Source organism: Pseudophryne corroboree, chromosome 9, assembly GCF_028390025.1.
Source record: "Pseudophryne corroboree isolate aPseCor3 chromosome 9, aPseCor3.hap2, whole genome shotgun sequence".
In the NCBI taxonomy this organism is placed as follows: domain Eukaryota; kingdom Metazoa; phylum Chordata; class Amphibia; order Anura; family Myobatrachidae; genus Pseudophryne; species Pseudophryne corroboree.
The window spans coordinates 443478722-443491015 of record NC_086452.1 but is presented as its reverse complement, the minus strand read 5'-3'; the positions used below and the strand labels follow the sequence as shown (position 1 = coordinate 443491015).

Sequence of the window (12294 nt, the reverse complement as noted above, 5' to 3'; positions counted from 1 at the left end):
GCCGTCAGACCACACACGTCACACTCAGCTGGACGGAAGTTCACGATCTCCCCTGCGCACAGCTGTTCTTCCCGCCTACGGGTCTCCTTCACACATAAAGGTATGTTTGTTTGTTTTCACACTCACTTCTTGTTTGCTCACCTTGAAAAAGGGGCGGTTTAGGCCCCGAAACGTTGGAATGCAAATTGATATTATGATCCATTAAAAAGCACTTTTTACATATCTGCTCAAGACTCTGAGTGCCGCTGTATGGATTAGAGGTATTGGTAACAATGGAGTTCCAGATGGCACCGGAGCATAATAACACCAGATAGGCGAGTGCCGATCCGCTTGCAGCAACTACCTATGGACTATTTTGGAGACCCCGGTCCCCGTGGTCTTCTGGGATAAGGCACCCCTGGATCAGTACTTCTTTGACTTATGTCTTGTTTTGTGAACATGACCTGTCTATGAGGAAGGAGCCACAGGAGTCAAGCACAGCACTTTAGCACCAGCACTTTATTCATCACCAGCACGAGGATCACTTTACCTATGGAACAAGTTTTTTCCCTTTTTTCTGCTTTTTTGACCGCTTAGGGATTAAACCATTTCTATTTACTGACATAGCTAATTTTCAAACGTTCTTTAGTACAAAACATATATATACAAAGTTCGCTTAGCACTATTCACTAGTTGGTGCACAAAATGTCCCAAGCATCCAGCCAGATCGGACAGGCGACCAACTTGGCCAATCAGTATAGCTTCACTAATGCCGACGCAGACCGACTACTGTTTACGGAAGAACTAACAGAGGCTTATGAAGCACTCAGCATGGAGAATGTGCAACATCGCCTAATTAAACTAAAAAAGAGGGAATTGGACTTTCTGATGCATGGCATTTCCCTCTCGAACTACCATCGCGAGAAAATGATTCCGAGAGGATTTCGCGTACGCAACGTCCCCACCATCGGCCGATTCAATACGGAATTTTGCGGCCGCTGGGTCGGGATATTAAATAAGTGCAGCATGGACCTTATGCTGCTTGTCATTGATGAGGCTGGGAGGGAGCTCAAAATCACCAGAGACAAGATACAATTATTTGAAGAGGAACACCGGCACCTGTTATCGGCAGAAACCAACCAGCAACTGGTACAGAAAATACAGACACAAATTGATTTTCACAAGAAAGAACTTATTAAGTTCAAGAGAGGAAAACAAACAGTGGTGAAGGAAGACTACGAAAACAACCAGGTATACAGATGGTTAGCTGGGGGAGAGCCAGGTAACCATAAACCATACAATTACAGGTCTAGGAATAGCTGGCGGAGGCGAAGGGAGGAGCGCCCAAGGGAAGTAGTGACTTCCAATAGCGACAGTGACTTTGCAATAGTCGATTCTGAAGGCCCATCCGATCATGCCAATACCCCTTTACCGGTAAAGCCTGCCGATCAGGCAGGCGCAAAGGTAAGAGGACGCCCACCCGCCGGGGACAACAAAACACGCTGCTCCAGAAACACCTCCACCAAAAAGAAGACGTAATTTTCAACCTTTCAGATCGGCCACTGAGTGACCTGGAGTCCAAGGTCCTCAATTATGGTCTGTCATTTGTTCCCACCACAAGGTTTGATGAGCTTGGCTGGCAGACCGAATTATACAAATTTGCCCGCAAATTACGCTTGCAGGAACATTTCCAAGACCATGTCTCTGAAATCCCTCCAGACCCTCACCAAGAGTTTATAAACACCATGCGCGAATCCAAATTCGACCCACCCTCCTCAAATCCATCCATCAAAACCTTTACACGGTTGGTTGATGAATCAGTGTCCAAGTATGCGGCTGCCGCTACTAACATTCATTACAATCTATCTAAATCCGAATATAGAGCCCTTAAGCAACTGGGGGATTGCAAAGATATCGTGATCCGCCCAGCCGATAAGGGGGGCGGAATTGTGATCCAGAATCTGACCGATTACAAGACTGAAGTGTATAGACAACTAGCGGACCAGAAAGTTTATGAGACACTGACGGCGGATCCCACCATGCAGTATAAGAAGGAATTAGACAGCGTTCTGGATACGGCTGTCAAATCCCAATGTATATCCCACAAGCTATGCAAGGCCTTACAGCAACCATTCCCGTTGGCACCTATTTTGTTTACGGTGCCCAAGATACATAAAAGCATGACAAACCCGCCTGGCAGGCCCATAATCTCAGCACATAAATCCATTTATCAACCTATTTCCATATTTTTGGATAGCCTACTACAACCACTTATTGGTCAACAACCCCGCCATCTGAAGGACACCACCAGCTTTCTTAACCAACTGAAGTCCATCACTACGGTACCACCAGATACTCTAATATGCACATTAGATATCTGCAGCTTGTATACAAGCATCCCCCACAAGGAGGGACTAGCAGCCATGAAACAGTTTCTAACACAGTCTGGTATGAAGACACTGGAACATACCCTCTTCCTTACATTACTCGAACTAACGCTAACACGCAACTACTTCCTTTTCGACGGCAAGTTCTATTGCCAACGGAGTGGGTGTGCCATGGGAAGCAACGTTTCCCCGTCCTTTGCGAACGTCTTTATGTTGACTGAGGAGCAACACATGTTCTTCATGAACAGTGAATTTTCACAATATATACTTCACTATTCAAGATATATAGAGGACGTATTCATCCTCTGGACGGGTGGACAAGATAAGTTTGAGGCAATGATCCGATTCATTAACAACAGGACGTCTCCCATCAAAGTGACAGCTCAAAGTGACGCCAAACAATTGAACTACTTGGACGTCAACATTTCAATCACCACTGATGGATTACAAACAGATCTGTATCACAAACCTACTGATAAAAACACGCTGCTTAGGTACAATAGCCACCACCCTGTGGCGTTAAAGAAAGGACTACCGAAATCCCAGTACATTCGGGCAGCCAGGATCACCAGCAACCCCGCCATGCTCAAGGAAGCACTTACAGATGTAACCCAGCGGTTTGTACACAGAGGATAGCAGCGGAGCATGTTACAGGACTTGGAGAGAAGTGCAGCTGACAGTAAAAGAGATGATCTTTTGAAACCACAGTCTAAGGAGACAACTCAAATTATACCTTTTGTTTCTAAATTTAATACCACCACTAGCCCTGTAATACCTAGGGCTCTCAGAGCCTTATGGCCCATAGTAGCGACCGACCAAAAACTTCCCACATTGCACAAGAAACGACCCATGGTATGTCACACTAAGGGCAGAGCCATTAGAGATTTCGTAGTACATACGGACATCACGAACTTTAAGCCTGCTCCACCCAGCACATTTCTGTCAAAAATTCCCGGGTGTTATAAATGCCTGGGGTGCGAAACATGTAAATACATGACCACGGGCGGTACATTCGCATCCAGCGAAACTGGTCGAACCTACACCATACGGCATGTCCTTACATGCACTACCACGCATGTAATCTACTTAATCACCTGCCCATGCAATTTACAGTATGTGGGCAAGACAGTGCGCACAGCCAGGGAACGATTTGCAATGCATAGGTCTGCAGTTAAAGTGGCTCTCAGCCAACGAAAGTCTGAACAACCAGTAGCCAGACACTATGCAGAAAGGGGACATTCGCTGAACGAATTAAATTTTCAAATTATCGACCATATTCCGAAGAATATCCGAGGAGGCGATAGAGCTGGTTCCCTACTGAAGTTAGAAGCACGATGGCAATTCAAATTGAATACCAGACCAATGGGCCTCAACGATAGGATACAGTGGAGTGTTTTTTGAACTATTATTTTCTGAATTATTGTTTTTCAATTAACATTATGCCTTTTTCTTTTTCCTTTCTTTCTTTTTCTTTTCTATTTTTTAATTTTTTGCCTCTTCCATCTCCTTGGGATATAATAGGGGCGGATGGGTTACGAGCATTATATAATCTATTAGTGAGTGATGTGTTTATAGAGATACTATCCAAATTTTTGGAGTACATAATGACTTTAGATGACACGAATTGATGACCAGCCATCTCACACACACTAGACTGACATTCTCTTACTTCTGACATAAGTGAATAGTCATAATCATTTAAGTGTAACATCGGCTGCACGATCTGCCTGTCAGTAGTGTATTAAGCATCCATTCCCTTTTGAGCACGTACTATTATATAATATATAGTTTATCCATTTAAAAACAGCTTTCCCACATTGCAGCAGATTATCATATATATGATATACTTGGTTCCATTCTTAATCACATTTCTTCACAGCTGTGAACGGTGATCGCGCTCTGGACACGAGCATACGGAGCGTCCTGGTTACTATGACCACAGCGGGAAGCCGTTGTCACTTCCGTCTACTGGTAGGTAACCATGGTAACCCCCGAGAGCCGCGCGACGCAGGGTCACAGCAGTCAGACCACACACGTCACACTCAGCTGGACGGAAGTTCACGATCTCCCCTGCGCACAGCTGTTCTTCCCGCCTACGGGTCTCCTTCACACATAAAGGTATGTTTGTTTGTTTTCACACTCACTTCTTGTTTGCTCACCTTGAAAAAGGGGCGGTTTAGGCCCCGAAACGTTGGAATGCAAATTGATATTATGATCCATTAGAAAGCACTTTTTACATATCTGCTCAAGACTCTGAGTGCCGCTGTATGGATTAGAGGTATTGGTGTGTGTGTGTGTGTGTGTGTGTGTGTGTGTGTGTGTGTGTGTGTGTGTGTGTGTGTGTGTGTGTGTGTGTGTGTGTGTGTATATATATATATATATATATATATATATATATATATATATATATATATATATATATATATATATGTAGTCAATAGATATAACACTGCACAGTAAGAACTGGATGCATATCACAGGGCACTTGTACCAGAGAGCCCTGACTAAATGCACTTTTTCTTAACTATCACTGTCTAAACGACATGTAGAATACTTAAGTGTCTTGTAAAGTCACAGCGCTGACTATCAGGCGGCTTTACAAAGGAGGATTTGCCCAAGCAGTCCCAGGAACAGTGTAGCTGAGAGAAATGGCGCCCACACACTGACAGGGAGTGAGGGAGGAGACAGATATGCAGCTCCAGGGTGGGAACATTTACTGTAAATGGTGCCCTGGGGCTGGGAGAGGGGCTCCAGGTCTAAGCCTAATCTCCCTGCTGGCAAAACCACCTGGTACTGCGGGCTACTTGTAAAAAGGTTTAGAGAGAAAACCTGACCTGCACCCATGCCCTGGTGATCTAGTGGGATCGCCTGTATGCCACAGTGTCCACCGCCAGCGCGCGCGGCCGGCCTCCCACCGACCGCGATACAGCATGGGTCCCGCGAGCGGGACCCACTCACCAACTCCCGAAGCGCGGCCACGCGATCACGGAGAGCCACGGCCGTGTGTGCCTGACAGGAAGAAAACCGGAGCCTCCCGCTGTAGTTACCCGGCAACCAGGGCGCGGGAGTGTAGTGACATGTACACACTGCTGCATCCCTTGAAGTCTTCACTTTTCTTCTTAAAAAGCTCTTTATTAGGGCTACTATGAGCAGCCTCTCTGTTAAGTGCCTGCTATCTGCGGCACCAACTACAAAACTGAGCTCCTGTGCAGGGAGGCGGGGTTATAGAGGAGGCGGCGCTGTGCATCTTGGGAACAGTCAAAGCTTTTGAGCCTGTTGGTGCCTCAGATCAAGATCCTACTCTACACCACAATGTCTATCCTTGTGGAGCCCAATGTACCCCGCAGCAGAAATGGTGGTGTAAGGGGTGGGGAGCATAGTTTTAGGGTTCTGGGTCCAATGAATGAAACATGCTGTCCCTCTATCTATGAATCCATACATTTTAGCTGTTTGCAGAATATGGTTTCATCCGTTACAGCAGTGGTTCCCATATTAGGTATTGTGGCAACCAGAATGCTGCAGAATTCAATTGGATAGGAAATACTAGTGCTGGTGGCTGCCAATGATGAAATACGTGGACAAACAGAAGTGCAACTGCATAACTGAACCTGAGGAGGACGGGAAAGCACAAGTCACCTTATTTAATCGTTTTTCGTGTTTATCTCAACAAGACATTTTTGGCCTAGAGGTGCTGTGAAAAAATTGCTGAAGCTCTAGGTTGCCGTGATTCGAGGAGGTCTGGGAAACACCGTGCTACAGTAATCTATAGTGTAATTAATCAAGTCTTACAAATTATTTAAGCAGCAGTGTGACGTAAAATGGTGTTTTGGGGTTTTCTATGTACCTGTAATAGGCACTTAATCCGTTCACCAGGCGCCATGATTGCGGTTGTAAAAACTCCAGACAACATCCCTGCGGCAAACAGCTGGGGATACCTGCAAACCAGATGAAAACACAAACAAATACGTTATACTGTGCGAAAATTAAAGTAACCCAACATCGCTTATTTTCCTGTGCGCCTCTAAGCTGGTGTACTAACCGCAATTTGCGGATTAGCCTCCAACAGAATTGCCCCTTAAGAGACCAGTAAGATAGGACGCAGAACGTTCAGTTCTTCTAGGCTAGGTGTATTCAACATGCAGCCATCCAGCTGCTGTGGAACTTCATGTCCCAGCATGCCCTGCTGCAGTTTCGCCATGCCCTAATAGCAAAACGGTGGCAGGGCATGCTGGAATGTGTAGTTCCACAGCAGCTTGAGGGAAGCACATTGAATATCTCTGTTCTACACTGTAATATAATTAGCAGAACGTTGTATTTTAGGCTTCAGATGAGGGCACCTGGGAGCAGTGATGGAGTTCGTGTGATATACACATATTACGATCGCATACACAGACTGCAAGATGCATGTCCTGAATGGAGGCAATGGTGCCATTGTGGCCAGACTTATTTTCGGTGGTAACTATCCCCATCCTTCATGATGCTTGAATGTCAGGGACCCGACGCATCCGCATCTTTGAGCTGTGTGCAGCTGCGTTATTAGCCGACACAAAATATATCCATTAACTCAGTATTTCCCAACCTTGGTTCTCAAGGCAAAAAACAGTCCAGGTTTTAAAGGATATCCATACTTGAGCACAGATTACTTTATTAGTACCTCAATTATTTTGATTTAACCATCTGTCTTCAAACATGGTTCTCCTTAAAACTTGGATCATTTGCATGCCTTGAAGACAGAGGCAGTATGGATGGTGTAATGGTTAGCATAACCTCCTCACAGCACTGAGGTCATGGGTTCGTTTCCCGCCACGGCCTAACTGTGTGGAATTTGTATATTCTCCCCGTGCTTGCATGTTGCAGTCATGCAGTTCTCCGCCATATGATAGTCTGAAGGAGCAGATTGTGCGTTCACATTTATTTGGTATCACAGAAGCAACAGCGTCATGCCTGGCAGACAAAGGGGGGTATTCAATTGTTTGAAAAGTCAGTTGGGTGTCTGTTTTTTTCCTATCCAATAGACAAAGGGGGGGGGGGGGGGCGCAAAACAGACCCCAACTGCCTTTTCAAACATTTGAATAACTCCCTCTGTCTTAAATTCTTGAGAACCTTCCAGTTCCATGGGCCTAATTCAGTCCTGATCACTGGGCTGCTACAATTGTTGTCCTGTGATCATATAGTCGCCGCCCAAGGGGAGTATATAGTCGCCGTGCAAGTGTGCGATCGCACGTGTACACCAAGCAGCTAAAAGTCCCTCCGTCAGCGGACAGCTGCAAATCCGTTCGCACCTCACTCACCAGTGAATGGTTTTTCCAGTGTGTGCAGTGTGTGCGCAGCTCCGGACTTACTCCTACAGTGCGATGAAAACAGGCTGATCGGGTCTTGGAGCCGATGACACATACCCTCCCTGAAGACGCTTGGGAACGCCTGCGTTTTCCCTGACACTCCCAGAAAACGGTCAGTTACCACCCACAAACGGCCTCCTCCTGTCAATCAGCATGCAAATGGCTGTGCAATTAGAATTTTCGCACCAGCCTGTCGCTGACCGGCGATGCCTGCTGTTTACCAACGCACATGCGCATCGCAGTGCATAGGTATGCGCAGTTAATCACTGATCGCCCGCTGTACGAAAACGCACCGTAGCCATCAGGTCTGAATCGCCCCCTGTATCCACTCACTAACACGGACCAATTTCAAATGGCAAGACTGCACGAGGCCCCACCAACAGTGCCACAGGAAATTCGGCCTATCGTTCAGAGCTGTTGCTTCAGCCGGAACAGTGCTACTTCCAGTTGTAGCAACTACTGCAAACGCAGCCAACACTGCAACTAAGACAACAGATTGATGGAACTGCTTGAGAAGCTATTACCACCAGATGTCAGCACGCTACAGATGCCAAAACCCTTTCTTAATCTAAATTCCCTGCCTGAGAAGTCTGATTATATTTCTAGAACAGATAAGGGTTTATATTAGTAGCTAATCAACTGCTTTAACGCCCTGTATCTCTCAGAGCTGTCGTCCAAACTCCAGGGCTGTGAGGGAAACCGCTGTAGCCAAAGGAACAGAAACGGATTAGTCTGAAACTTTAGACAGTAAGATGACCTTTCACCTTGCCATGACTTCGTATATAAGACAAAGTGTATTATAGGTTTAAGCGGCAATATGAAGTCAGACGTCGCTGCCAACGGTTCCGGCATGAATGGTCGACCATGTTATGGTCGACAGTCATTAGGTCGACCACTATTGGTCGACATTGACATGGTCGACATGAAAATGGTCGACACATGAAAGGTCGACGTGAGTTTTTTTTACTTTTTTTGGTGTCTTTTTTGCGTAAAGTGACTGGGAACCCCAATTAGTGCACCGCGTCCCCTCGCATGGCTCGCTTCGCTCGCCATGCTTCGGGCATGGTGCCTTCGCTTCGCTCGGCACACTTTACCGTTCCAATCGTAGTCCATGTGGATCGTAAAGTATGGAAAAGTTCCCCAAAAGAAAAAAAAAAGTTAAAAAACTCATGTCGACCTTTCATGTGTCGACCATTTTCATGTGTCCATGTCGACCATGTCAATGTCGACCAATAGTGGTCGACTTAATGACTGTCGACCATAATATGGTCGACCATGTGAACTGATACCGCTGCCAACGGGACATAATGTATATATACAGTGGGTGGACGATATATCTAGCCCCTGTCTATGTTTATTTCCCAAATTAATTGAAAAGATTGCATTCAAAATTAAAGCTAAATTGCCATCTGAATGCAGCAAATCGCTGTAATTATTGAAGATTAACGAGTAGCAGTGAATTATTTATAGACTTGAATGTCATCATAAAGCAACTCAAAATCGCTATTTAATGAGAAATGATTTGTTGGGGGATTTGGAAAAGTCTTTTATCCAGTGTTATGTAGTTACGTGGCGTGGCATGAATGCAGAACTATCAAATGATAAATACAGGGCTTACGTTAGCACTTCCTCTGGATGTTTTTGCTGGAGCTTTTTGCCGAGGCCAAAGCCGAAAAAGCAAACTGCGAACATGGGAGTCACTCCGACTATGGGGGCCGCCATTCCCCTGTAGAGGCCTTTGACGCCCTGCACAAGAGAAAGCAAGAGGCATCTTTAATGGTCTATAACCTGCATTATAGCGACACAAACACTCATGGCACCCGAGAGACACAAAACACACACAAAATGCCACTAAAGTAAAGGTTTAGACTGCAGCAGAGACTCACCAAGCAACAAGCACAAGTCATCCCTGTAAGAAAAATATCTCAAAATGGATTTGTTCTGTTACTTCATGACCGCTCCCTCCTCCGAAACCTGCGCAATAGTAAGGGTCTCAATGCGCAGAAGCCCCTCCTACATCACATATCCGGACCAATCCCAGAGGTTACCATCATAATTACACCCTAACCGCTGTCCATCAATGGACTATTCAGCCACCATATGCCAGGTGGCACAGAGTTGTATAGATCTCCGCCCCGCACCATTTTCCAGCGCTCTGTCCCGTACAGACCACATGAATCGCACTCCCAGTGTAAATAAGCCCTTACAGTCACACAGGAAACAGCGAAGGTAAAATAAAGAGAAGTCTCTCACGCTACCTCATTTACTAGTGTTTTTTTAAAGCAGTCAAAGGTTCCAGAATATAACGGAAGTACCCCCGGAGCCGGTTTCGTTTGGGTCTGTATTCGAACCTATAAAATAAAGATACAAAAGCAAAATTAAAAAAATAAACAAATACATTTTGTAACCTACTGAAACCCATAGCAGCTGACTTCACTAATGCACGGTGATTCCGGCACATCTTCCGGAAGCCTTCACACGGTTCCTCCAGACTTGTGTAGGGCAATATTATGTTAGCCAACGATATTACAAATTTTAGAAATTAAAATGGATTTGGTTATTAATGGAGGTGCCTGGTAAATAATTGCCATAATTTAGGTGGTAAATTCACTGTGCTTTGCCTTGCGGACAAATTACACGCCCCTCTGGATTATTTTTTTTAAAAGGAAAGTCTGTCTTTTAGAGTTTTCCACAATAGCAGCAGCAACGGATATTTGGGGAAGCAAACTGCTAATATGACTTCGCACCTTGGTGGATCCAGAGCACAGGCGTGGCATTATCTATGTGGTATGGCTGGTTGGACGCCTGATTTTACAGGAGTCACATGGTCAGCAATATTGCCCATCCTTTGTAAGGATGGAACATATTATTCTACTAAAAAAAAAAAAACTGTGGTGCCAAGTGGAGCAGTAGGGGTTGAGCAGGTACTATTTACCAGGGCCCAGGGATGCAAAAAACGCAAACTAGCGATCATGTCTGAATTACCCCCTTTGTTCTATCCATTCGTTTACCAGGAATTAATGCATTTGGAAGCCTTGAGGGAGCTTCACATTGTAGCATTACAAATGTGTTTTTAAGGGAATTTTAAAAAAGTGGTAATGCAATGCCAGCAGGAATATGGCCTTACAACTAGTGGAGGGATCCCTGCTGCACAGCACTGACCGGTGAAAGACACGGCAGCTACCGAGAGTAAAGAGTTACAGATATGTCAAAATCCGAGTAGAACAGGACGGGACGGGAACGGAACATGGGGTCTACCGGCCAATCTGGAAGGGAAGGAATGGAAGAGAACATGGGGTCTACCGGCCAATCTGGAAGGGAAGGAATGGAAGAGAACATGGGGTCTACCGGCCAATCTGGAAGGGAAGAAATGGAAGAGAACATGGGGTCTACCGGCTAATCTGGAAGGGAAGGAATGGAAGAGAACATGGGGTCTACCGGCCAATCTGGAAGGGAAGGAATGGAAGAGAACATGGGGTCTACCAGCCAATCTGGAAGGGAAGGAATGGAAGAGAACATGGGGTCTACCGGCCAATCTGGAAGGGAAGGAATGGAAGAGAACATGGGTTACACCGGCCAATCTGGAAGGGAAGGAATGGAAGAGAACATGGGTTATATCGGCCAATCTGGAAGGGAAGGAATGGAAGAGAACATGGGTTATACCGGCCAATCTGGAAGGGAAGGAATGGAAGAGAACATGGGTTATACCGGCCAATCTGGAAGGGAAGGAATGGAAGAGAACATGGGGTATATTGGCCAATATGGAAGGGAAAGAATGTAACTGAACACAGGATATACCAGCCGGTATGGAGGGGGATCTGCCTAATGTAAATGATATCTCAAAATGTAATCAGATACATACGGGCCAAATTTTATTTACAAGTATCAAGTATTTATAGACATGTTTGCAGTATTTTAAAAGATTATTTACATACTGCACAGCACTTGGGCCCAATTACTAGGTTTTCAATAGACAGCTATTAGGGGCAACTGTCTTCCGTCAAATCTCTTCTATTAGAGAGATTCGACAAAATGCGAATTATATTCATTGCCTGGTTGCGTGTTAGAATTACAGGTTGAGTATCCCATATCCAAATATTCCGAAATACGGACTTTTTTGAGTGAGAGTGAGATAGTGAAACCTTTGTTTTTTAATGGCTCAATGTACACAAACTTTGTTTAATACACAAAGTTATTAAAAATATTGTATTAAATGACCTTCAGGCTGTGTGTATAAGGTGTATATGAAACAAATGAATTGTGTGAATGTAGACACACTTTGTTAAATGCACAAAGTTATAAAAAATATTGGCTAAAATGACCTTCTGGCTGTGTGTATAAGGTGTATATGTAATATAAATGCATTCTGTGCTTAGACTTGGGTCCCATCACCATGATATCTCATTATGGTATGCAATTATTCCAAAATACGGAAAAATCCAATATCCAAAATACCTCTGGTCCCAAGCATTTTGGATAAGGGAGACTCAACCTGTAATATTAGTATAGTTTAAGTCATGTAAGGTTTATATAGTTAAATATAAGTGAGGGTCATACATGCTTCAGTAAGCTGTACTGCAAAATGGCAT

At 44.9% G+C, this 12294-nt stretch overlaps 1 protein-coding gene across 1 annotated transcript in view; it reads right to left on the bottom strand.

The window, feature by feature from the left end:
* SLC25A20 (solute carrier family 25 member 20) overlaps positions 1–12294 on the bottom strand; it is a 51381-nt gene that overhangs the window by 31079 nt on the left and 8008 nt on the right. The window contains exons 2-4 of the mRNA XM_063941145.1: positions 9964–10056; positions 9324–9451; positions 6211–6301 (exon numbers count right to left, since the gene is read on the bottom strand). Of these exons, the coding sequence (XP_063797215.1) occupies positions 6211–6301; positions 9324–9451; positions 9964–10056 (312 nt within the window). The remainder of the gene's footprint in view (positions 1–6210; positions 6302–9323; positions 9452–9963; positions 10057–12294) is intronic.